The sequence below is a fragment of the Salvelinus fontinalis genome, chromosome 16, assembly GCF_029448725.1.
Source record: "Salvelinus fontinalis isolate EN_2023a chromosome 16, ASM2944872v1, whole genome shotgun sequence".
NCBI classification, from domain to species: domain Eukaryota; kingdom Metazoa; phylum Chordata; class Actinopteri; order Salmoniformes; family Salmonidae; genus Salvelinus; species Salvelinus fontinalis.
In genome coordinates this window covers 27090106-27113834 of record NC_074680.1, presented here as the reverse complement: position 1 = coordinate 27113834, position 23729 = coordinate 27090106, and the positions used below count along the sequence as shown (strand labels likewise).

At 45.8% G+C, this 23729-nt stretch overlaps 1 protein-coding gene across 4 annotated transcripts in view; it reads right to left on the bottom strand.

Moving 5' to 3' along the window:
- Positions 1–1172: 1172 nt before the first annotated feature.
- The window catches only part of LOC129812903 (echinoderm microtubule-associated protein-like 5), a 59530-nt gene continuing 36973 nt past the window's right edge, over positions 1173–23729 (bottom strand). Inside the window, exons 8-44 of one of the 4 annotated variants that reach the window (XM_055864878.1) lie at positions 19612–19749; positions 19140–19396; positions 18584–18796; positions 18321–18488; positions 17574–17680; positions 17312–17430; positions 16986–17172; positions 16617–16722; positions 16104–16197; positions 14318–14418; positions 14023–14216; positions 13638–13749; positions 13311–13438; positions 12347–12488; positions 12076–12228; positions 11424–11555; positions 11078–11166; positions 10535–10711; positions 9884–10085; positions 9585–9711; positions 9193–9207; positions 8696–8704; positions 8415–8493; positions 7935–8064; positions 7662–7760; positions 7208–7228; positions 6139–6312; positions 5775–5983; positions 5193–5350; positions 4884–4998; positions 4580–4768; positions 4255–4427; positions 3957–4119; positions 3745–3848; positions 2947–3100; positions 2346–2446; positions 1173–2135 (exon numbers count right to left, since the gene is read on the bottom strand). In XM_055864878.1, coding sequence (XP_055720853.1) covers positions 2099–2135; positions 2346–2446; positions 2947–3100; positions 3745–3848; positions 3957–4119; positions 4255–4427; positions 4580–4768; positions 4884–4998; positions 5193–5350; positions 5775–5983; positions 6139–6312; positions 7208–7228; positions 7662–7760; positions 7935–8064; positions 8415–8493; positions 8696–8704; positions 9193–9207; positions 9585–9711; positions 9884–10085; positions 10535–10711; positions 11078–11166; positions 11424–11555; positions 12076–12228; positions 12347–12488; positions 13311–13438; positions 13638–13749; positions 14023–14216; positions 14318–14418; positions 16104–16197; positions 16617–16722; positions 16986–17172; positions 17312–17430; positions 17574–17680; positions 18321–18488; positions 18584–18796; positions 19140–19396; positions 19612–19749 — 4876 coding nt within the window. In that variant the 3' untranslated portion in view covers positions 1173–2098. Of the gene's footprint in view, positions 2136–2345; positions 2447–2946; positions 3101–3744; positions 3849–3956; positions 4120–4254; positions 4428–4579; positions 4769–4883; positions 4999–5192; positions 5351–5774; positions 5984–6138; positions 6313–7207; positions 7229–7661; positions 7761–7934; positions 8065–8414; positions 8822–9192; positions 9208–9584; positions 9712–9883; positions 10086–10534; positions 10712–11077; positions 11167–11423; positions 11556–12075; positions 12229–12346; positions 12489–13310; positions 13439–13637; positions 13750–14022; positions 14217–14317; positions 14419–16103; positions 16198–16616; positions 16723–16985; positions 17173–17311; positions 17431–17573; positions 17681–18320; positions 18489–18583; positions 18797–19139; positions 19397–19611; positions 19750–23729 lie in introns of those variants that run through there. The other 3 variants (XM_055864875.1, XM_055864876.1, XM_055864877.1) reach the window with 3 other exon arrangements.

Here is a 23729-nt window from a genome sequence, read left to right as displayed (position 1 = left end):
TGAAAGCGGCAGCTCTAACCTTTAGCTCAGTGCGAATGTTGCCTGTAATCTATGGCTTCTGGTTAGGGTATGTACGCACAGTCACTGTGGGGACGACATCCTCGATGCAATTATTGATAAAGCCAGTGACTGATGTGGTGTACTCCTCAATGCCATCGGAAGAATCCCAGAACATATTCCAGTCTGTGCTAGCAAAACAGTCCTGTAGTTCAGCATCTGCTTCATCTGACCACTTTGTTTTGACCGAGTCACTGGTGCTTCCTGCTTTAATTTTTGCTTGTAAGCAGGAATCAGGAGGATATAATTATGGTCAGATTTTTCAAATGGAGGGCGAGGGAGAGCTTTGTATGCGTCTCTGTGTGTGGAGTAAAGGTGGTCTAGAGTTTTTTCCCCCTCTGGTTGCACATGTGACATGCTGGTAGAAATGAGGTAAAACTGATTTAAGTTTCCCTGCATTAAAGTCCCTGACCAAGGTCCTTGGTCACCCCCCTGACCAAGGTCCTTCTTGCCCGGTTGCTCAGTTTGGTCGGACGGCAAGCTCTAAGCATAGTCTGGGTAGTTCCATATTTTTTTTATTTCCCAATGATGGAGACCACTGCGCTCTTGGAAACTTTCAACACCCTAGAAATGGTTTTATATCCTTTCCCAGTTATATGCCTCATCACAATTCTATCTCTGCGCTCTACGGGCAGTTCCTTGAACTTCATGGTAGTTTCTGCTGTGACATGCTCTGTCAACTATGGGACCTTATGTAGACATGTGTTTCTTTCCAAATCAGGTCCAAACAATGGAATTGGCCACAGGTGGAATCCAATCAAGTTGTAGTGACAGCTCAAAGGAATGATCAACGGAAATTGGATGCACCTGAGCTCAATTTGGAGTGTCATAGCAAAGGGGTGTGAATACTTATGTAAATTAGAGATTTCTGTATTACATTTTCAATACAATGCAAAACAAACATGTTTTCACCATCATTATGGGCTATTTTGTGTAGATGGGTGAGAAAAAACATCTATTTAATCAATTTTGAATTCAGATTACTGAAACAAAATGTGGAATAAGTCAAGGGGTAGGAATACTTTCTGAAGGCACTGTATATCAATATGTATGCTCTTAATAATGTAACATAGCAGCACACTGAAAAATGGTGAAAGGAAATATGCAACAGTGCATTGAAACATCCATTAGCCTTTTTTCTTTTCTGAGGAATTTGGTTGGACAGGGAATCAGGTATAGTCTTTCGATAAGCCATACACTCCCATTGCACACATACACAAAGCCTCAAACAAGTATACACACACATGGCATGTTATGAAGGGTTACAGCACAACCTAAAAGATCGCTACAACATGGTCACACACTGCTGGGGGTTTGAGGTTCAACCAGTGGACAACACGGTCACATACACAAATCATTAGGGTAACACAGTGACCAGGTCGGGTGTACAGTGCATAGTATGCTTTGGCATGCTCACATCCAGATTGTAACTGTGGATGTTACATTCAGGAGGAAGGCCACAGGAGTTTAAATCGTTGGTAAAAAAAATAATTTAAACATAAGAAAACAAACTAGAATTAGTCCAAAAAAACCCTCTGAAATTATATAAAACAAACATCAAACCACTCCAAACCTCATCAGTCACTCAAGTAGATTAAGGCTAAGGTAGTTTGTTACACGTCTTTAAAAATGGCATTTTCATCAGTCACATTTACTCGTACTAACTGGCAAAACTGCAATTCAGAACGTTGACACAGAAACACTCCACCAATCCACAATGACCATCAAAACCATGTGCAGGTGATATGAAAGGAAGTTTTACAACTGTGATGTGATGTTTTGGAGGGATATTTTGCAACGGTAGTGACTCAATGTCCTCTACCTCAGGGCTTATGAAAATGAGGCTCACGCAGACGATTGCACCTAGTGTTGAGGCAGTGAGTCATGTTTACTAGCTGCCAGGTGCGTTGTCCGTTTTGACATGCTTGCCCCACAGCGAAGCAGGTTCTTCTCTCTGAATAGCCATGCTGGGAAAAGCCCATGCAGCCCCCTGGACTGGGTTCAGTGGTGGATGGATGATGTGTCACTCCAGTTATGTATCTCAGTGTGGGGCATGGACGCACCTCCAGACAAACAGGCTGCAGAGGACACCAAAAAGGAAGACGCAAAACACACTTATTACTGTAACAGTTAGACAGCAGTCTAATACTAACCTACAGTATTTCATACACCATTACAATGTTTATTTAATTGTTAATTGCTGCAATGAACCAAAAACACTACTAATGACAATGTTGTAAATTGAGACTTTCAGAGGAATATTATACGAATAGAGACAGGGGTTCTACCTTCTATCATCCCCGCCAGCACTAATGACGAAGCGATCCCCACTTGTGAAGCGAATATTAGTCAAGTGGGCCGAGTGGCCCAGAAAGCGTTTATGTTTGGCCTGCAGGGAACAAGAAGTGTGTTAGCAAAATGGCTACCCCAAAATACCGGTAGCTGAGCTAAATTTAGACAATTTAGAATAGATGCATACTGTAGGTTAGGTGGCACTGTAATTATGTCATCCTGGTCAACCACAGGCACAATAACATCACACAGACACATGAATGGTACACATTGAAATAGTGGACGTTCACCAGCAAAATAAATAACTCCATTCAAATCAATGTCGAAAGCTACTATTTTATTTAAGTCAAAGTGAATAATGTAGACTACTGTACAACATGATACAATTAATGAGTAATCATTCAACAAGTATTAGCAGTTATAAAAAATGTGCAGTATTACATTTTTGTAAGTGACGTAAATAAAGAAATATATTCTATAACTGTAAATGTATACATTTCTGCCATCTTGGATTCATAAGGTACAATTCAACCAGAATTCAATATTTTATTTACACAGAGACACAAATCAGCATCATAGAATACAGATTATACTTACAAACTTTTCTGGACATGGAAAGTCAAACAGCTTTACCATTCCAAAGTCATCGCCTGTGACAATGTTCAGGCCAGAGTGGGACACACAGGCACAGGTGACATCTGCTTTGTCAGTGTTACGGGACCAGATCCCCACAACCTCGTCCCCCAGGACACTGACCAGACAGTGAAACATCACACGTTAGACAGGAAGTAACTCCAATGATCATGACGGGCCTTTTCTTAATTTTGAATTTACTCAACTACTGTGTCCTCTTTCCTCAGTCCTCTCTCGCCTCCTTATGAAAAAGGTCAAAGGTAATCGAGGAAAGGCGGCGAGGAGAAGGAACATGGACGAAAATGCGCTTGTATTAAATGAGACTCTACTCACACATCAACAGGCAAATGACGTTTACAGGGAAGGAATCCCAAAATAAATGCAAAGTGAGGATAAGTAGCATACCGTTTTTAAATGTTGCATGTTTTTCTCCTTCGAGAAAACAACTGCTTTAAACGGGGTGTGGCAGATATCAAAACTCTTCCACAAAGAACTCAGGTAGGATACACATGACTGTCCTCGATGAAAGGTGGCTAACGAGGAGGCGAGGACACACTTCCGTTAACCTACTAACCTACTAACTAATTGGCACTCTCTTTGACCACTTGACCAATTATCGGTTTCCAGGTCACAGAGGAGAGGACAAACTTTTGCCCAAATGAGAAAAGGCCAGGGTGTAACTCCTGTGTCCTTAGTATGGATTATTTCATATGGCCACGTCAGTAGTGTGATTACTATAGCCCTAACATAACACACACTCACCTTGTCCATGTGGCCCAGGTTATCCTGTCTATGACTGCCTGCTCTGTGGCCTGCTTCCCAGATGGTACCTCATACACCAGCCGCTTGTAAGCACCAGTAGATATCTGTTTGGGTAATAGCAAATAATAATACAGTCTGAATATTGTGAGAGTTTCATATTGGAGAGTTAGTACACATTTGCACAATCATAGATACACAGATCTTGTGCCTACCTGAACATAGCAGCTGTCTGCAGAGAAGTCCATCTGCATGACAAAGCTGGGGATGTCCCTGCAGCAGTTAATGCGGTTGAGTTGTGGTCCAAGCGTTAGATCGTAGAAGTCAACCGCACTCTCACTGGAGCCCACTGCCAAGTAGCGTGAATCTGGACTGAACCTGAGGAAGAAAGATGTTCAGTTGAAAATGTGTCCTCTGACACTTGTTCCAACACAGAGAAGAATACTCAGTAAACTTGGGACAGGTTTCCCCCATAATAAGCACTGAGTGATTTCTTTATAGGGATCCCCCCACCTGATATCTTGGATGGGGGAGCGGCGGTCCCTTTTCTTGCCCCAGATCTTGAGTGAGGTGACCAGCAGGATAATGAACTCTCCGTTCTTCATGCCGATGGCCACCATGTCCCCCTCAGGGCTGTAGGCCACCGTACGTGCTGGGTGGCCCAGGTTCACCTTGTTCAGCATCTTCTGTTACCCCCAAAAAGATTCAACACAGAGAAAGTCAACACACAAGGTTCTTATAGTGCCTCACTCACAACACATGAGTAGAATCAAGTACAATACATCTATAAGAAAGATTCCATCAAAAAGCTAACAGGACACACTGAGAGGCTCCTGACCTTCTCTGGGATGTCCCACAGCCTCACAGTGCCATCCTCTGCAGCAGACAGGAACACATCCCGAGTGGGATGGGTGCCCACACCCCAGATCGGTCCATCCATGTGGCCGTTCACCAGGATGTTGCATGCCGCGTTCTTCTCCCCCACCTCAATGATCTCAGCGTTCCTCGTTCCTACAAGGATTTTACCCTTCAACAGAAACAAGGGAAATGTGGATGAAAAATCCAGATGTGGACTTGATCCTTAACCAAAGCATGACCCATTACCCTATTCTTCATTCCCAGTGGATGGTGGAGAGCCTTACCTTTCCTCTGCATACGGAGCGCACACAGTCTATGATCTGTCCCGTCTCCAGGCGGAAGGCTCTGCAGCGCTTCAGCTCCTGGTCCCACAGCTTCAGAGCACCTCCTTCCTTTGACCTATAGGGAGCACCAAACACAACACCGTTGTGACTACTGTAAACCATTCAGGTTTCTTACAAAAACATGTTTAGGAATGAGAGTAAGAAAACTTATTAAAAAGCAGACAGATGAATTCATCCAAATCAGTTTATTGAGTTCAGAGGGCTAACAATAGTGGTAGCTGGTACAGTGAGGAGAGGAGCAGTACTCACGGTCTTTCCTTTCCTCCTGTAACGATGAGGCCATCTCTTAGTGTGGTGTACATGGTGAATACAGGCCCTGTGTGGGCTTTAGCCACTACTCTCACTAGAATGTGCTCCTTCCACACACACACATCCCCACTAATGGTACCTGTAAATGTCAAGTTATTCTGAAACAAAAAACAAAAACTGCACTAATCTAGTGATCTGAAAGAGCAGAGGATCATTGCACAGACAATCAAGCAGTACAAGAATCAATTACATTGTTATCAGTTGTTATTCGTATTATTGTTGTTAACCATAGCCAAGTATATTCAATAGGCTTTTATGTGCATGCAATTATTACTACATTTATCATATATGGTGTCATACTACACACCATTGTCATACCTTTGAAATGAAAGGTAGGTTATTTTCAAATGTTTTCAACATGAATTAGGAAATAAATTAAATAAGTATCGTATGTCTTAACAATAAGCAAAATGTCAAATATTAACGCTGATTATACATATTCCATAGGGGAAATTGCATATGCAGTAACTGTATTGTCCGATTGGGTATCATATGGCAATAGAGAGTGGGGAATGGACTTACAGCCCCAAATGCCACAGAGAGCATGGTCTGCATGCGGGCGTCCTCTATGTTACTCATCACGCCCTTCTTACTGAGCAGAGCCCGGCCAGCCAGCGTCCAGAACCTCACATGCTTGACACCCACAGACACAAACTGGGTGTCCGAGTCTGGACGGAACTCCGCCACAAAGATCCGCTGAATATGGCCTGACCGACTGGCCACGTTGGCACCTTGAGAATAATGATTTATTAGAACAAGCTCTGTAGGTGATACATCTGTTCTGTATTACCTCTATTACATCTACCTGTATTAATTCCAGCTGGGCACTAACAGGTGCACCGTGATGAGGTGAATAGCCTCTACTGAGTTAGTGTGAAGTGTTTACCCTCTTGCCACTTCCAGATGGTGATGGTGTGTTCTGGGTCCAGACCCACAGAGAGCAGCAGCTTCCCAGTGGCACTGAAGCTGACCGAGCAGACGCCCCGGGAGTGGAAACAGCGCAGGACAGACAGCGTCTGCTTGTTCATGGCGTCCCACACGTGAATGGAGGGCGACGTGGCTGAAGGAGGGAACAAGACAATTGTAGATTCAAGCTTCATGTATGCTGGCTGAGAAGAGGACAGAAACTTTTGGCCCAAACTAAATCCACAAATGAAATGATTATGTGACTTTTTGATTAAAAATAGTTGATCATGGATATTAAATATCAATGGTGCATTCATGTAAAAATGTGCCTTGAATAAAGTAGCCTACTAATGTAAGTGGGGGTCAAACAAGAGCTGCAAAGACTTCAAAGCAAGCAAGTTTGTGTGAGGTGCACATTTGACATTCCCATCTAACCCACTAGGTGGCAGTGTATCAATATAATACATTGTGGATGTAGTAGAACAGGGTTCCCCAACTGGCGGCCCGTGGGCCGAATTTGACCCACGGGTGGTTTGATTTGCCCCCCCCCCCCAAGTTTTCTGAGCAATAATTTTGAAAAAAAGTTCAATGTTGGACATAAGTCTGTAAAAACACCAGTTATTAGAATTGTTTTAATCTGTTCGCAAGTATTCCCACGCTTAATAGAGAGACACGTGATCGTATACAAATGTAAGCAAGGTTTGAAATGATCATGTTGTTGTCAAATATTATATCTGTTTGGGATTCGTGACGTCAAATTTCAGTCTACAAATGATTTGTAATTATGTTCCGGCTCCCTGACCATCCGCTCAATAAAAGAAAATCGCCCCGTGGCTGAATCTAGTTGAGGATACTTGTAGTAGAAGGTATCTGGATAGCTGTCAATCAATTAAACCATGCTCTGTATGAAGAAGATAAGGATATTCTCAATCTACCATAAGAAACACATCAACATATTTTCCATTTAGTTTATTGAAACCCTGTCCCTCAGAACAATATTCTCTGCTGTCTGGAACAAACCAAAACTATTGAAATGGCAAAGTTCTTACCTGACATATCACCAGTATCACCTGTAAGGAAGAAAAAAAATTGAGAAAAAATCTTTAAAAAATACTACTGAGATCAATGGCACCACTACAACTCTATGACACTATTTTACACAGTCCAAGTGTTACTAAGATTATTGTCAGCATACTGTATTGTAGTAGTTTTCCTCATTAAGAGCCAATAGGTACATGGGAAATGCACAAGGAGCTCCCACATGCAGCTTTTGATTCTCTTTCCAGACAAATAACAGTTGTTTACAGACCAAGTGTGTTTGATAGGTTTCTGTGGATTGCGAGGCACAGAGCATGCGTGACAATTATTATTTTATTCAACCGTGTGAATATTGCGATTATACAGGTTAGCTGCTTCAGAGCACAGATAAGAGAGGGGAGCACAGTAGTCCCCCAGCAGAACACACAGTTACAACACATAGGGAAAAACCTCTCACAAACATACCTACTTGGCCAGTTGCTACCACGTTGGGGAATTTGGGGTGTTGATTGATAGTCAGGCACAGAATGTCATCACTATGTTCTATATAGAAGCTTTGGCAGGCTGCAAGGAAGCGTACACACACACACACACACACACACACACACACACACACACACACAAAGATATATATGAATTATATGAAGAACAGCATTAAGACTCATTCAACAGTACTGTAAAACTCTGTTCAGATGAACACAACTCTGGCCATCCCATCTTTACTCTAACCCCGCCCACCTGTGGTTAGGTTGAGGACGATGCCAACAGAAGCTGTGTGGTAGATGATATCTGCCCCCTCATTCAGGTAGTGGACGTTGTTGCGGCAGTCATTGCCACGGTAACCAAAAACCAGATCCAGCACCAGGTCCTGTGGGAGAGTCATGAAAGGGCCAGGGTCAAAGGTAATCCCCATAGCTACAGAGGGCGAGACAACTTTCTTTTTTGTCAGTGCCAGGAATGGCAGAAGAGCAGGAGCATGTACTTCCTCAAGATGAAATTATGATTAAATCAGGGTCCCTGAAGAGGAGGTCTGGAGTGGACAAAGAAGAACACTTGATTCTAAAGGATTGCATTACCAAAACAATGACCAACCCATTTGCTGAATGACAAACGCTAATGTAAAGATCTCATTTGATGAAATAGGTGGGTTGCAATAGCCAACATCCATAAAACATTATTTGGATGTGTGTATTTGTCCTGAAGTAACACCAGTCTCACCTCGATGGGCCTCTTCTTCTTGCCCACGTTATTGGTCTGCAGCTTCTCAGGCTGTGGCAGCGCCCTGCTTACAGGAGGTCTGACACAGAATAAGAGGAGCTGCTGTGTATGATCCCATCGACCAATCTTTTTCAAGTCAAAGATCCAAAATACAAGTCAAGACATTCATGAAACATGTATTTCCAGAATACCTTTATTGAGCTGTAAGTGCTCAACAAGTGAAATTCGGGTCTGAAATATTTAATCAGAACTTAATATCGACCAGAGGAGATGTGTCTTACCTTGACCCTCTTCCATGGCAGCAATAACAAAGGGAAAGGGAACATTAGAAAAGGGGTTTTGACAGCATAGCGTTCACAGCTGCCCCACCGACACAGCAGCGTAACACAACACGGACACTGCAGCCACTGAGGACATAAAATACACCATATTCAGCGCCACGGAGTATCCATAACAACCAGCACCTTCAGGATCTCTATGACAACCACTAACCAGCACCCACAGATGCTGCATGGGTTGTCCAACCATAGACTGAAGCAGACATGATTTTTTTATTATAGCCGGAAACCAAAAACATTTCCAAAACCCAAATAAAGACCTTATGTACAGCTTATTTGGACAATAGGTTCTGTGAAATACATATATTAACATCCTTTATCAATCGATACTTGAGATATCTGAAACTGAGATACTGTATCTCAGGGTTTAAAGTATATTGTGCCTAGCAAGAGGTACTTTTCCCTAAAGTAATGGTGATGTCTTGTGTAAAGTCTCTTACCTGACTACCCCCTGCCTTCAAGTAGAATGAAAGAGGAGAGCAGGACAGACAGAGACAGATGGACAGACATTGAAGAGAGAAGAAGAGAGAGGTTATCCTCAAATGGGCAGTATGAATTCAAGTAAAGGTAAAAAAGAAACGTGATTGAGTAAATTTGAATTTACACAAATTGAGTTGGTGGACCGTTTGGTCTCACTTTGATACATTCACTATGAGTTCCCAATTGGCTGTGCTTTCACTACATCTCGTTTCAGTTTAAACTGATTAGCTCAAAGTATTTTGACTGTTCAAGATTTGTCCATCATGTGTCCAATAAAGAAAGCTCAAAAGAAAAAGAAAAGAAAAAGGATTTGATCCCTTGTGTATCTCTCCACAGTCCTGTGGTTTGTTACCTCTCGTCCACAGACGGCTCCTTCAGCTGCAGGTGGGGTTTGACCCCAGTCATGGGTCGCATGTTGGTGGATAAGGCCTTGATGGTGTAGTTGATCTCATTCTCCCTCGTCACATCACTGTCATAACCTGGCCAATGACAGAAAATATTAAGATACTAGATCAGAACACAGCCTTTTTACCATCTACGGGAGGCTACATAGATTTACATATTAGAGGGAGGCTAAATATATCAGTAGATAGTGACTCTGTGATGACTTCAGACTGAAGCCCCAGGTTAAGTTTGGGGTGTATTTCTCACCCCCATCATCCTCGCTCTCGATGTCCGACTCTTCACTGTCACAATGTCTGGCCTCCCGGTGCCCCTCTGCCTCGTGGGTCCAGATCATGAGGCACGTGTCACCCCCGCCGACCGTCACCAGGAGACCGTCATCATGCGTCCAACGCACGTTAGTCACATGGGTGCTATGGGCCACATAGCGCTTGAACTTTGCATACTTTCCCTGTGGGCAGAAGTAGCATTAACTTAAAATAACAAATAACATTAGCACAGAATTAACATTACATTAGTGTAAATGTTACAATTTAAAATTTAAATAAAAGAGTCATTTAGCAGACGCTCTTATCCAGAGCGACCTACAGTTAGTGCATTCATCTTAAAACAGCTAGCTGGGACAACCACATACAAGTATCTCAGTCATAGTAAGTACATTTTTCTTCAATAAAGTAACTATCCACAAAGTCAGTGCTAGTAGGAAAAAGTAAAGTGCGAGTCTTAGTTCACGAAAGGCAAGGGTGTTTATGTTTATGCTTTTTTAGAGGGGTAGGGTGGGGGGGGCTTGGGTGCTGTGTGATTATTTAAGATATTTAAGAGGGTTTATATTCCAGTAAGGGCAAGAGGACATTAAAATATAATATTTATTATAATAAAATATTATTAACAGTGTCTTACCTTGACAGGATACCTGAATAGCTTGACGTATCCCAGATCATCACCCGTTGCTAGCACCTTTCTGTCATTGCTAAGGCAGGCAGCAGTCACCTCGGTAACCTCACTGACCACAGGCCAGATCCCCTCACAGGACGTCCCGAGCACACAGGTCCATGTGCTCCAGTCTATCTTCTCCACCTGAAGAAGAGGAGGAGGAGCGAGGAGAAGTGGGAGAAGGGAGGAGAGGAGGACACCAGTGGTTCCTATGAGATTTGACACAGCACCAGCCTGACAGAATCTATCATCTCTAACCCCTATATCCTTAGTGCCCCCCACTCTCTGTGTCTCACAAGGTATCTGAATGTCACACAGTATAAGGCCCTAAAAACACTATCCCATTTAAATTGCCAGAATAAGAACGATGCTGGTAAAAAGTGGGCCGTGTTAACGCTTGAATGCCCTTCCCACGCCGTCCTGTGACATCCCGGGGGGGAAAGTAGGCCAGCCCCGCTATACCCACCACAACGCCATGAGCCATGGCAGCAGTGTCTGTGCTGTGCTTACCTCGGTAGCAGGAATGGTCTGCTTTTTCCCCCGTGGAGCTTCGAAAAATAACTGCTCTTTAGCACCAGTGTTTACTTGAAGTAGTTTTCCTGTGAACACAGTTAAGATTGAATCGGATTACAAATTAAACACTTTTGTGCTTTATAGTAGCATTATCATTCAGTTTTATACTTGGAATAACACAAAACAACTATTTATTTACCTAGGGGTTTAAAATGGATTTCAACACATTGTGAATGAGCCAACAGTAAGAATAGCCTGAAATACAATGGCTTTGGTCCAAGTCCACTGTCAGTTGCAAAGGTCACTGCCACAATCAGTGTACTGGTTAAACCAACATGTTTACCTCTCTTGTCCCAGTCCAGATGGGTGATGTAGATTAGGGACCCCTTGCACACCCCCACCCTCTTGCTGCTCATCACATTATAGATGTCCACAAAGCTGTCACCCGACGCCACCGCCAGGTACTTCCCTGCACCTGAATAAACACAGCAGCCATGTTTCAAAAGGGTTTTCTCATCTGTTTCACAAGACTGACAGACCTTCTGATCAGCAGCCAAGACAACAACACAAATAAAATAAACTCTGACTCCATATCTACAGTACGTGGTCACAATTCTTTATAACAAAAACAACTATCTTCGAACCCTTTTAAGTTACTATCGGTGATGTGTTGGGAAACTGGATCGAGTTTAGTTTCTAGCTCTCACTTTATCCTCCCCCACTACTCTCTTCCCACTCAGACAGACTTCGTCTCTCCCTGCCTGGCCTTGTTACATACAGTAGTGTATTTGGGTCAAGCCTGCAGCAATACCTCTTCTCCTCACAGCATGGGGAAATATGAATACCTGGCCACATCTCTGCTTATTTTTTATTTATTTTTAAGAAAGTTAACTTTTACACTCTGTCTTTCTTTCCTCAGGGAAGAATATCTGGATGGGGTTTATAGGGAGGGAGGGATGAAGAGAGGGAGAGATGGACGGAGGCGAGCATCTGACCTGGTGAGAAGCGTATGTCTGAGATGATGTCCTTGCGGTGGTGGAAGGACACTAGGTCCTCCAGGGTGTCTGCGTTGACGATGAGGAAGCTGCCGTCGTTCAGGCCCACCGCCAGGGCCTTGCCCTCAGGGGAGAAGCAGCAGCAGCGCCCCCCTATGGAGGACGTCAGTTAGTACTAATGCACCTAATAACTGTATGAATGCACCACAGAAAGGAAGGAGGTGAATGAATGTAGCATAGACTTCTCTATTTTGAGGGTTGAGTGACTCACCTTTCTTGAGCTTGCGTACAGCCAGCATACAGTGGCTGGGGGACAGGTCCCATATACGCAGGGTTTTGTCATCGCTGACAGTGGCACAGAGAGGGAGATGAGGATGAGTGGCCAGGCCCCACACCTCACCCTCCATGTGACCCTGTGTACCCATCAAATAGACAATATCATTGAATTCAGTGCAGCTCAGTTCAACCTAATCAAGGTCAGAGAGTAAGGAGTAAGGAACCACATTTTATAGGGTGAACCATCTTCTGACCCCTACATAAAATATTTTATATACTTAGTTAAATAAATACACGTCTAGCACAGCCTTGTATTTGGCAAGCACACATCCACAGATTTATTGATAGAATTATTAAGTGCATAATCAAAATCAATGGAGGAGCCGAGGAGCCATAGCTTCTGTTGCTTGGCTTCACCCATAAGAAATTGCTCATTTGCTCAAGAGCATTTAACAAAAGAAATCAATAACATTAGTTCTGGGTTTCCTATGGGTCAAAGGAGGCCTGGGGAGATAGTAGAAGCACTTATCTTTGTAAAATGAATTTACAAAATTAAAAGTCTGCAGTGCAAAACTGTCTTATAAACAGTTGCCTAACTTTTTCTGCAACATTATTCCAGGTAAAGGGAAGTGGGGATACCTAGTCAGTTGTACAACTGAATGCCTTCAACTGTAGTGTACAGTAGTTTTACAATGGTTTCCAAAGTGATGGGACAGTTCCCCTCACTGCCAGTCTGTTAGTACATTTGCAGGCTTTAAACCCCAAAATAATGTGCCCCCAGCTGACCCCTTCATTACTGACATCTCATTGGCTCCCACATAACCAAACTGCAAAAACCTGGGTGACACATCCCTGCTTGCCGGAGTTACAGCTGGAGCATGTCATGTGTGCTGGTCATTGTGGCATTTGTGACAGACAGTTGACTTTCTAATTGTATGTAACTCTGTGTAACCGCTCACCTGGACCAGCAAGGTAATAGGTCCACTCTTATCCACCTCCAGAATCTCGCCATTCTTTGTCCCCACCAGTATATAACCATGACCAAGAGATATGGCACGTATGGAAGGGTTGTCCTCCAACAGCAACCCTATAGAGTGAATTATAGGATAACGTCAAAGACCTTCACTTTAACCAGGGGCAGAGGAAGCAATCTTCATTAACGCTAAATGGATTGAGTGTTTAAATGGATTTACACTGAATGATTCCATTGGCGTTGGAGCTATGAGCCCAGTATGTAATGTGATTGGCTCCACGGCGGCGGTATGAGAGAAAGGTGATCTTTTTACCTTTGGAGCCTGGAGCGAGGACTGCTCTCTTGATGGCGTACGTCTTGAGGCATCTCTCAAAGGTGTTGTCCCACAGAGCCACTATGCCGTCCTTCCCTCCGGTCACAAATCCCTACAGAGTGGGACATCACGAGAGAACAGGAGATAGAGATTCTAATCTTCTTTAATCACTCACATAGCATCTTTGTATAAAACTGACAACTGAAATAATACAATCCTAGTACTCTCTTCATTGACAATACTACACCATCAGAATTGTAATGGCACAAACAAAGAGAGAAACAGAGATAGCGAGAGAGGAAGAAAGATAGAGATAGAAACAGAGAGAGACGTCTCTATTTGACATTTCAAATGACCAGTGTGTTAACCCCTTCCCATCCAGTACCTTCTCCAGGGCGTGCATACTGAAGACTGGGCCATCATGGGCTTTGACTGTCTTCACCAGGAGCATGTCTCTCCAGATACAGATGTCTCCTGTGCACGTCCCCGAGAACACCATCTCCTCTGTCCAGCCATACACAGCACACATCATCGTCTCGGTCTTCCCCATGTTGCCCTTACGCCCGATCAGACCACCACCTGAAAGAAAGGCTGTGTCAGTAACTCCCATAACAACACATCACACCGTCCCTTGAGACACTGCTGAGTCAACTCTCTTGTCTGACTTTGGGGTCTCTTACCTGTTTTATGCCAGAACTTCATATGCTTTATTCCTGCTGTGATGAGCTTGTCAGGACAGTATGGATTCACTTTGATGACGAAAATCTTATCCTTGCTTCCCCTGAAAAGTTATTACAAACACTGCATTAATTCCATTCACACAAAAATACTATGGATCTGAAAAGGAAGAGGAATACACTTAGAAGACAGTTAGTATACAGTGCATCTGCATAGCGTGGCTGCCACCCTCCCTAAGGGCTCTTGATCACTTCACATATGAACAATAAGGATCAGTGGCCTTTCCTGTCTGATCCAATGGAGCGTAGTGCACTCTGGGATGGCTCCCTAATCACTGGCCTGAGAGCTGCTGCATCACTACATGGCACTCACTGAGGCCAGAGCTGTACTGACACCTACTTCATCTCTTGATCCCTTTCAAGCCTTCTCACTCACTTCCATCCCTCTCTCTTCCTCCCCCTCTCTCTTTTTCCTCCCTCTACTCTCCCTCTTCCCCTCACCATGCTCCTCTCCCAGCTGAGGACTAGGCAGTGCAGTGCACAAGGCAGGCTCTGTCAGGCCCCATTTCCCTCTGTCCGCCTCACTGCACTGCCCACCAGGGCCTGCAAAGTAGATTAGTGCAGCTCCAAGCTGTCTGAGCTGCCACGGGAGCACAGTACACAACAGCTACGGCACGCACGCAGGAAGAGGAGCAGTCCTCCACTGCTCTAACAAGCCTGATGGAATTCCAATAGACTATATTATCACTATGAATATCAAGTGCAAAGCCATAGAGGAACAAGACCAGCAAAGACTCAGAGAAATGGGGGTGTCCATATAGATGGTAGATTACTATTTTGAAGTCCTGGATATTGGATATTTGCTCATTTTGAATTGCCATTTCGATTTTACATAATTGTCTATTTCTAAACGGGCACTTTCAATTTGAAATTAGCGCCCACAGTGAATCAGTCTGAACCCAGGTAAAATGGATCCAGGTTAAGATGGATCCAGGTTAAGATGGATCCAGGTTAAGATGGATCCAGGTTAAGATGGATCCAGGTTAAGATGGATCCAGATTAAGATGGATCCAGGTTAAGATGTAACCAGGTTAAGATGTAACCAGGTTAAGAAGGATGGGCAGGAGATCTGCACCAGCCATACACTTTAATCATTCAGCTGTGAGTTGGCAGGGCCTAGTGTTCTCTATTCAGAAAGGAACAGCTTTAAGAGTCTGCAGGGTGGTTCCCCTCCCTCCTCTCTTTATCAATCAACCAGTGAACCCTTCTATATAAATGTCCACATTTAAAGTGGAGGTGCTCAAGTTGTCTAGAGAATTAAAGGGAAGGTTTAGATCGAGAGCATTGATGTACTTGTTGTTATTCTCTCAGCTCTGGAGCCTGTACTGTACAATGGCCAGGGGATGTTTGAGATGCTCGACATTGCATGACTGGACACGTATCTGTGAATCAGTGGGGCTGGATGACTAATTTATCCTGCAGGGACTACTGACCGGGTTATAGCCTGTGGACAAAGATCGCACATTTCCATGTATACAACCAAACTGAATCTGCACCAAAACTAGTAGTATGAGATCAACATGTATAACACGAGCTAACTCACAGAAAAAATAGAAAACATTCTCTGTTCTTGTTTTTCATCAGTAAGAGTACAGTGTTCCTAAAGCATGTCAACCCCTTGGACTTATCTTGACCTTTGACCTCTCTAGTCTCTGCCTATCAAGGAGACGGCTGCTGAGATCTGAATGGCTCATCTGAGATGCCATAACAGCTACTGTACTGTACCAACCTGATGGCTGAGAGCTTCTCCCCCTTCCTCCAGTCCCAAAGGACAATGGTGTGGTTGTCATCCAGCCCCACCGAGGCCAGCCGCTTGCCATCCGCTGAGGAAGAACAACAAAACACAACTTAATTCAATACAAAATTCACAAGGAGGCTTCGTATTTACTCTTGTTTTGTGAGGAACAGTAAACTAGTCTGCTCCCTGGTATGATCCATGGCATGTAATGGCAGCTATGCCTCTGTCTGTGGCCAATTAGTGGGAGAGAGATGAGCGCCTTTTCCTTGATGTGCCAGCCTGCCAGAGTACACTATCTCTGTAACATGTTTGTTCAGAGCGATGCTCTTAAATTGGCACAGATTTTAACTCGCCCCTCCTGTGTGTAGGAAGAGTTATTTTTCTTCATGGCTGACTGAGAATGTCAGGTTGGATTAAAGGAAGAATTGGTCGTTGTTGTGTTCAATGTGTTACATTATCTGGAGAGTGTATGGAAAGCAGCTGTAAACAACTCTGGGGTATTACCTGAGAAGTCCAAGGCACACACTCCGAGTTGGTGGAATCCTTTCAACACAGACATGGGTTTCATAATCTCTGTATCCCATATGTGAATGGAAGAATCTCGCCCTACCTGGACAGACAGAAGAAACAATTAGCTTCCACATAATGCTTCCACTCATCCACAGCAACTTCAACACCCATTCATGACAATTCAATAGTTTTAGCACAGTCTTGGCAGTAGGAAATCATCTCTGGTTACTCAGCACCATAAGCATATGAGCCTCCAGCTCCCAAAGGCATCCTCAGAGGTCAGCCTCTCTACCCTTAGGCCCTGATAGGGGTTGCTACTCTATCCCTGTCTCTGAATAGTTCATTGTTAGCAGTGCTACCTACCTGGCCTGTTGCTACATAGTCCTTGAGGGGGTGGATGGCCAGGCACAGAATGTCGTCATCATGGCCCATGTAGAAGCGCTGGGTGTTCTGCTGTCGGTTGTACACCACCCCCACGGCCGCCACGTGGTACACTATCTCCCCTGTCTGGGTGTAGAACAGGTTGTTCCTGCAGTCGTAGCCTCTGTAGCTGGAGCACAACAACACAGGGAGCAATTATTGAGATCAATAATAATGAATGATTAATATCAGTCACAATCTATCTCTTGTTTGTGTGATGTTTGATGGTATGTGGTGCTGCCATAAATGATGGTATGAGGTGTCCTAACCCGTGGATGAAGTGTAGCTTCAACCCGCTCCCTGGTGCTCTCTCCCTCTTCTTCATGGCCACCGCACGGTGCTTCTCCTTGGACTGCTCTTTGAGCTGAGCTAGATCTTCTTTGTAAACCTGGACATGGAAATACAATATGAGGAATCTGTTAAGGTTTTTACTCAATGTAATATCAATTGTTTTTCATATGCAATGTTCATAAATGTGTCATATTCAAAGGAAAAGCCATCTGAGAGGAGAGCAGGTGTTGTGTCACTAACCTGCCGCCGATATGTGAGGTGAGTCTCCTGCTCGATCTCTGAGTCCATCTCAGGCACGTCCGACTGGTCCGAGTCCGACTCCTCACTGTTGGAGTCGCCCAACGTCTCTGCGGGAGAGAAGAAGAAGACTACATCATATCTATTCTAAAACCCAGCTGCTCCCACATCAGTCTGTTGAATAGGGTTAAACACACTAATCCAGAACTAGCAGACAACCAGTAGAGTACCATTTTAGCCAACACCAAAGTGGATCACAGAACAATTATTTTGCTGGGTGAATATGACATCTCATATTCATCAAGCAAGCCTTTTAAAAGTCTTAAGTGGTGGACTGCTTGCCCCGTTCCCACAGCCCTATTAAGCAGACAGACATAAAAATGCTGATGCAGAGAAAGTCGGTTGGCTGTGCCAAGACCAGGCAGTGAGTAGCCCTGGCACTGCTAGGCCGGTACTCGCTGGTCCATTAGGAAAATGAAATGGAAAGACAGTTAGTATGTGGTTTCATTTCACAAAGCGCAGCTCTGTCTGAGACCATTTAGTTGAGAAACATTACTTACAAACGAGGACAAGGTTGTAGGAGCTGTACACAAACACAAAAGTGCTCTTCTATGAGTTGATGTAGAAAGCTTTTAGCTGGGATAAGGAATATCATTCAAGGGGAAGGGTCACAGACTTCTCTGCACTTCAGAGTCATATTCACATTGAGCAGGAGTGATGTTATGGAATAGAAACGGGACAGCGATGTACCTTGAGGTGCTATGTGAAGAGCTTCTTTCGACTTTCTGTCTGTGACAAACTTCCACTGGAAAACTGAGTGGTCAGCACCACCAATGGTTATCACCCACTGGTAGTCATGTGACCACCTGGCATTGGTTATATGGGCAGAGTGACCTAAATACTTTTTAAACTTTGCACCTGGGATAGAGAGAAGAATAGTTCTAGGTTCATTTGTGAATGCATGAACTGACAACATCACATCAATGAATAGAGAAACCAATGGAAATCCTTACCTTTTCTTACACACGGGTACCGTAATAGCTTCACTAATCCATAATCATCTGCGGTTACTAAAACTTGATTATTAAAGTTGGCGTCAACAGAGTTGATGTCATTGATCTCGGAGTATTTGGGCCATATTCCGTTGACCTCGGGGCCCAACACACACGTCCACGAGGACCACTGCACCAGCTTCAGCTCTTCCCTGTTGGTGACCTCTTTACCACCTGTGTAGAAAGACAGTATTATCTCCATCACGTGCAACTAAAGCATCAAATGAGCAGCACATTAGTCATCATGACAATGTTGTCTCATGGCCATATGTAGGGCTGACACAATTGTCGTATAATTGTGGAACCGTCAATTATGGACAATGACCAAACTAAAAAGAATAAACATCATAATCGTCTTACTACATTCCTATTAGAAGGGGGAGGGGTTTCAAATGTATTTTCAAGTAGATATACAGTAGTTTACACAATAGCAGCTTAACATTTTTACATGAAGTTGGTGAAGGCTCTTCACAGTGTCCTTTATCTACATGCCGAGACGTCTAATCGTCAGACTTACTTGGCATCCTGTAGAAGAGCCTCTTTCCGTTGCCGTCATTGGTCTGCAGATACTTGCTGTCTGTGGACCAGTCCATGTGTGTGATGAAGCTAGTGGAGCCGACGCACTCTCCCACCTTCTTATACCTCTGCACCACGCCGTAGATGTCCACAGAGTTATCATTGGAGCCCACGGCCAGGTGAGCTCCATCAGGAGAGTACTTCAGCTCATGGATGGCCTCCTTCCTGTCCTTGATGTGGACCACCTCTGTCATGTCTCTGTGGAGAGGGAGGACGTTACAGGAAAGGTCATTCACTATATTCTTTAAATAAGAAACAACCATTCTCTAATCAAATTGAGTATCCAAGCATCCACTAACTTGTCATATTGTTCAACAGTAATGAAATTGCAAAAAAAGGAAGTTAACATGAAGTTCATACCAAGCTAATCAGAAAGAATCAGATGTGCCCTTTGACCTCTGCCCTGTACTCACCTGACCCGTAGGACGGTGAAGGAGCCGTCCTTCATGCCCAGCGCCAGGTGAATGCCGTCCGTGCTCACAGCTGCACAGCGGATAGGTTCCTCCATATTACAGCGAGCTATCAGCGCATGATCTATAAGGCTCCATATTCTACAGAGACAGAGACAGAGACAGAGGGAGAGACAGAGGGTGAGACAGAGGGTGAGACAGAGGGTGAGACAGAGGGTGAGACAGAGGGTGAGACAGAGGGAGAGAGAGAGAAAGATACAGAGGGAGAGACGGAGAAAGAGACAGAGACCGAGGGAGAGACCGAGGGAGAGACAGAGAAAGAGACAGAGACCGAGGGAGAGACCGAGGGAGAGACAGAGAAAGAGACAGAGACCGAGGGATGGACCGAGGGAGAGACAGAGAAAGAGACAGAGACCGAGGGAGAGACCGAGGGAGAGACAGAGAAAGAGACCGAGAAAGAGACAGAGAAAGAGACAGAGAAAGAGACAGAGAAAGAGACAGAGAAAGAGACAGAGAAAGAGACAGAGAAAGAGACAGAGAAAGAGACAGAGAAAGAGACAGAGAAAGAGACAGAGAAAGAGACAGAGAAAGAGACAGGGACCGAGGGAGAGAAGGAGAAAGAGACAGAGACCGAGGGAGAGACAGAGAAAGAGACAGAGAAAGAGACAGAGAAAGAGACAGAGAAAGAGACAGAGACAGAGACAGAGAAAGAGACAGAGACAGAGACAGAGAAAGAGACAGAGAAAGAGACAGAGACAGAGAAAGAGAAAGAGACAGAGACCGAGGGAGAGACAGAGGGAGAGACAGAGACAGAGGGAGAGACAGAGACCGAGGGAGAGACAGAGACCGAGGAAGAGACAGAGACCGAGGAAGAGACAGAGACCGAGGGAGAGACAGAGACCGAGGGAGAGACCGAGGGAGAGACCGAGGGAGAGACCGAGGGAGAGACCGAGGGAGAGACAGAGACCGGGGGAGAGACCGAGGGAGAGACCGAGGGAGAGACCGAGGGAGAGACCGAGGGAGACCGAGGGAGACCGAGGGAGAGACAGAGGGAGAGACAGAGGGAGAGACCGAGGGAGAGACAGAGACCGAGGGAGAGACAGAGAAAGAGACAGAGAAAGAGACAGAGAAAGAGACAGAGAAAGAGACAGAGAAAGAGACAGAGAAAGAGACAGAGAAAGAGACAGAGAAAGAGACAGAGGGAGAGACAGAAACAGAGGGAGAGACCGAGGGAGAGACCGAGGGAGAGACCGAGGGAGGGAGAGACAGAGGGAGAGACAGAGGGAGGGAGAGACAGAGGGAGAGAGAAACAGAGGGAGAGACAGAGGGAGAGAGAAACAGAGGGAGAGACAGAGGGAGAGAGAAACAGAGGGAGAGACAGAGGGAGAGAGAAACAGAGGGAGAGACAGAGGGAGAGACAGAGGAAGAGACAGAGGAAGAGACAGAGAAAGAGACAGAGAAAGAGACAGAGAAAGAGACAGAGAAAGAGACAGAGAAAGAGACAGAGAAAGAGACAGAGAAAGAGACAGAGAAAGAGACAGAGACAGAAACAGAGGGAGAGACCAAGGGAGAGACCGAGGGAGAGACAGAGGGAGAGACAGAAACAGAGGGAGAGACCGAGACAGAGACCGAGGGAGAGACAGAGACCGAGGGAGAGACAGAGACCGAGGGAGAGACAGAGACCGAGGGAGAGACAGAGAAAGAGACAGAGAAAGAGACAGAGAAAGAGACAGAGGGAGAGACAGAAACAGAGGGAGAGACCGAGGGAGAGACCGAGGGAGAGACCGAGGGAGAGACCGAGGGAGAGACCGAGGGAGAGACCGAGGGAGAGACCGAGGGAGAGACCGAGGGAGAGACCGAGGGAGAGACCGAGGGAGAGACCGAGGGAGAGACAGAGAAAGAGACAGAGAAAGAGACAGAGAAAGAGACCGAGGGAGAGACAGAGAAAGAGACCGAGGGAGAGACAGAGAAAGAGACAGAGGGAGAGACAGAGAAAGAGACAGAGGGAGAGACAGAGGGAGAGACAGAGGGAGAGACAGAGACCGAGGGAGAGACAGAGAAAGAGACAGAGAAAGAGAGAGAAAGAGACAGAGAAAGAGACCGAGGGAGAGACAGAGAAAGAGACAGAGAAAGAGACAGAGAAAGAGACAGAGAAAGAGACAGAGGGAGAGACCGAGGGAGAGACCGAGGGAGAGACCGAGGGAGAGACCGAGGGAGAGACCGAGGGAGAGACCGAGGGAGAGACAGAGGGAGAGACAGAGGGAGAGACAGAGACCGAGGGAGAGACCGAGGGAGAGACCGAGGGAGAGACCGAGGGAGAGACCGAGGGAGAGACAGAGAAAGAGACAGAGAAAGAGACAGAGAAAGAGACCGAGGGAGAGACAGAGAAAGAGACCGAGGGAGAGACAGAGAAAGAGACAGAGGGAGAGACAGAGAAAGAGACAGAGGGAGAGACAGAGGGAGAGACAGAGGGAGAGACAGAGACCGAGGGAGAGACAGAGAAAGAGACAGAGAAAGAGACAGAGAAAGAGACAGAGAAAGAGACAGAGAAAGAGACAGAGAAAGAGACCGATGGAGAGACAGAGAAAGAGACAGAGAAAGAGACAGAGAAAGAGACCGAGGGAGAGACCGAGGGAGAGACCGAGGGAGAGACCGAGGGAGAGACCGAGGGAGAGACCGAGGGAGAGACCGAGGGAGAGACCGAGGGAGGGAGAGACCGAGGGAGGGAGAGACCGAGGGAGGGAGAGACCGAGGGAGGGAGAGACCGAGGGAGGGAGAGACCGAGGGAGGGAGAGACCGAGGGAGGGAGAGACCGAGGGAGGGAGAGACCGAGGGAGGGAGAGACCGAGGGAGGGAGAGACAGAGGGAGAGACAGAGGGAGGGAGAGACAGAGGGAGGGAGAGACAGAGGGAGAGAGAAACAGAGGGAGAGACAGAGGGAGAGAGAAACAGAGGGAGAGAGAAACAGAGGGAGAGAGAAACAGAGGGAGAGACAGAGGGAGAGAGAAACAGAGGGAGAGACAGAGGGAGAGACAGAGGAAGAGACAGAGGAAGAGACAGAGAAAGAGACAGAGAAAGAGACAGAGACAGAGACAGAGACAGAGAAAGAGACAGAAACAGAGGGAGAGACCAAGGGAGAGACCGAGGGAGAGACAGAGGGAGAGACAGAAACAGAGGGAGAGACAGAGGGAGAGACAGAGGGAGAGACAGAAACAGAGGGAGAGACCGAGGGAGAGACAGAGGGAGAGACAGAGACAGAGACAGAGAAAGAGACAGAGAAAGAGACAGAAACAGAGGGAGAGACCAAGGGAGAGACCGAGGGAGAGACAGAGAAAGCGAGAGAAAGAGACAGAGAAAGCGAGAGAAAGAGACAGAGGGAGGGCCAGACAGAGAGAGACAGAGGGAGGGCCAGACAGAGAGAGACAGAGGGAGAGACAGAAACAGAGGGAGAGACCGAGGGAGAGACCGAGGGAGAGACCGAGGGAGAGACCGAGGGAGAGACCGAGGGAGAGACCGAGGGAGAGACCGAGGGAGAGACCGAGGGAGAGACAGAAACAGAGGGAGAGACAGAAACAGAGGGAGAGACAGAAACAGAGGGAGAGACAGAAACAGAGGGAGAGACCGAGGGAGAGACCGAGGGAGAGACCGAGGGAGAGACAGAAACAGAGGGAGAGACCGAGGGAGAGACCGAGGGAGAGACCGAGGGAGAGACCGAGGGAGAGACCGAGGGAGAGACCGAGGGAGAGACCGAGGGAGAGACCGAGGGAGAGACCGAGAAAGCGAGAGAAAGAGACAGAGAAAGCGAGAGAAAGAGACAGAGAAAGAGACAGAGAAAGAGACAGAGAAAGAGACAGAGACAGAGACAGAGACAGAGAAAGAGACAGAGAAAGAGACAGAGAAAGAGAAAGAGACAGAGAAAGAGACAGAGAAAGAGACAGAGACAGAGAAAGAGAAAGAGACAGAGAAAGAGACAGAGACAGAAAAAGAGACAGAGACAGAGACAGAGACAGAGACAGAGACAGAGACAAGAGAAAGAGACCGAGGGAGAGACCGAGGGAGAGACCGAGGGAGAGACCGAGGGAGAGACCGAGGGAGAGACCGAGGGAGAGACCGAGGGAGAGA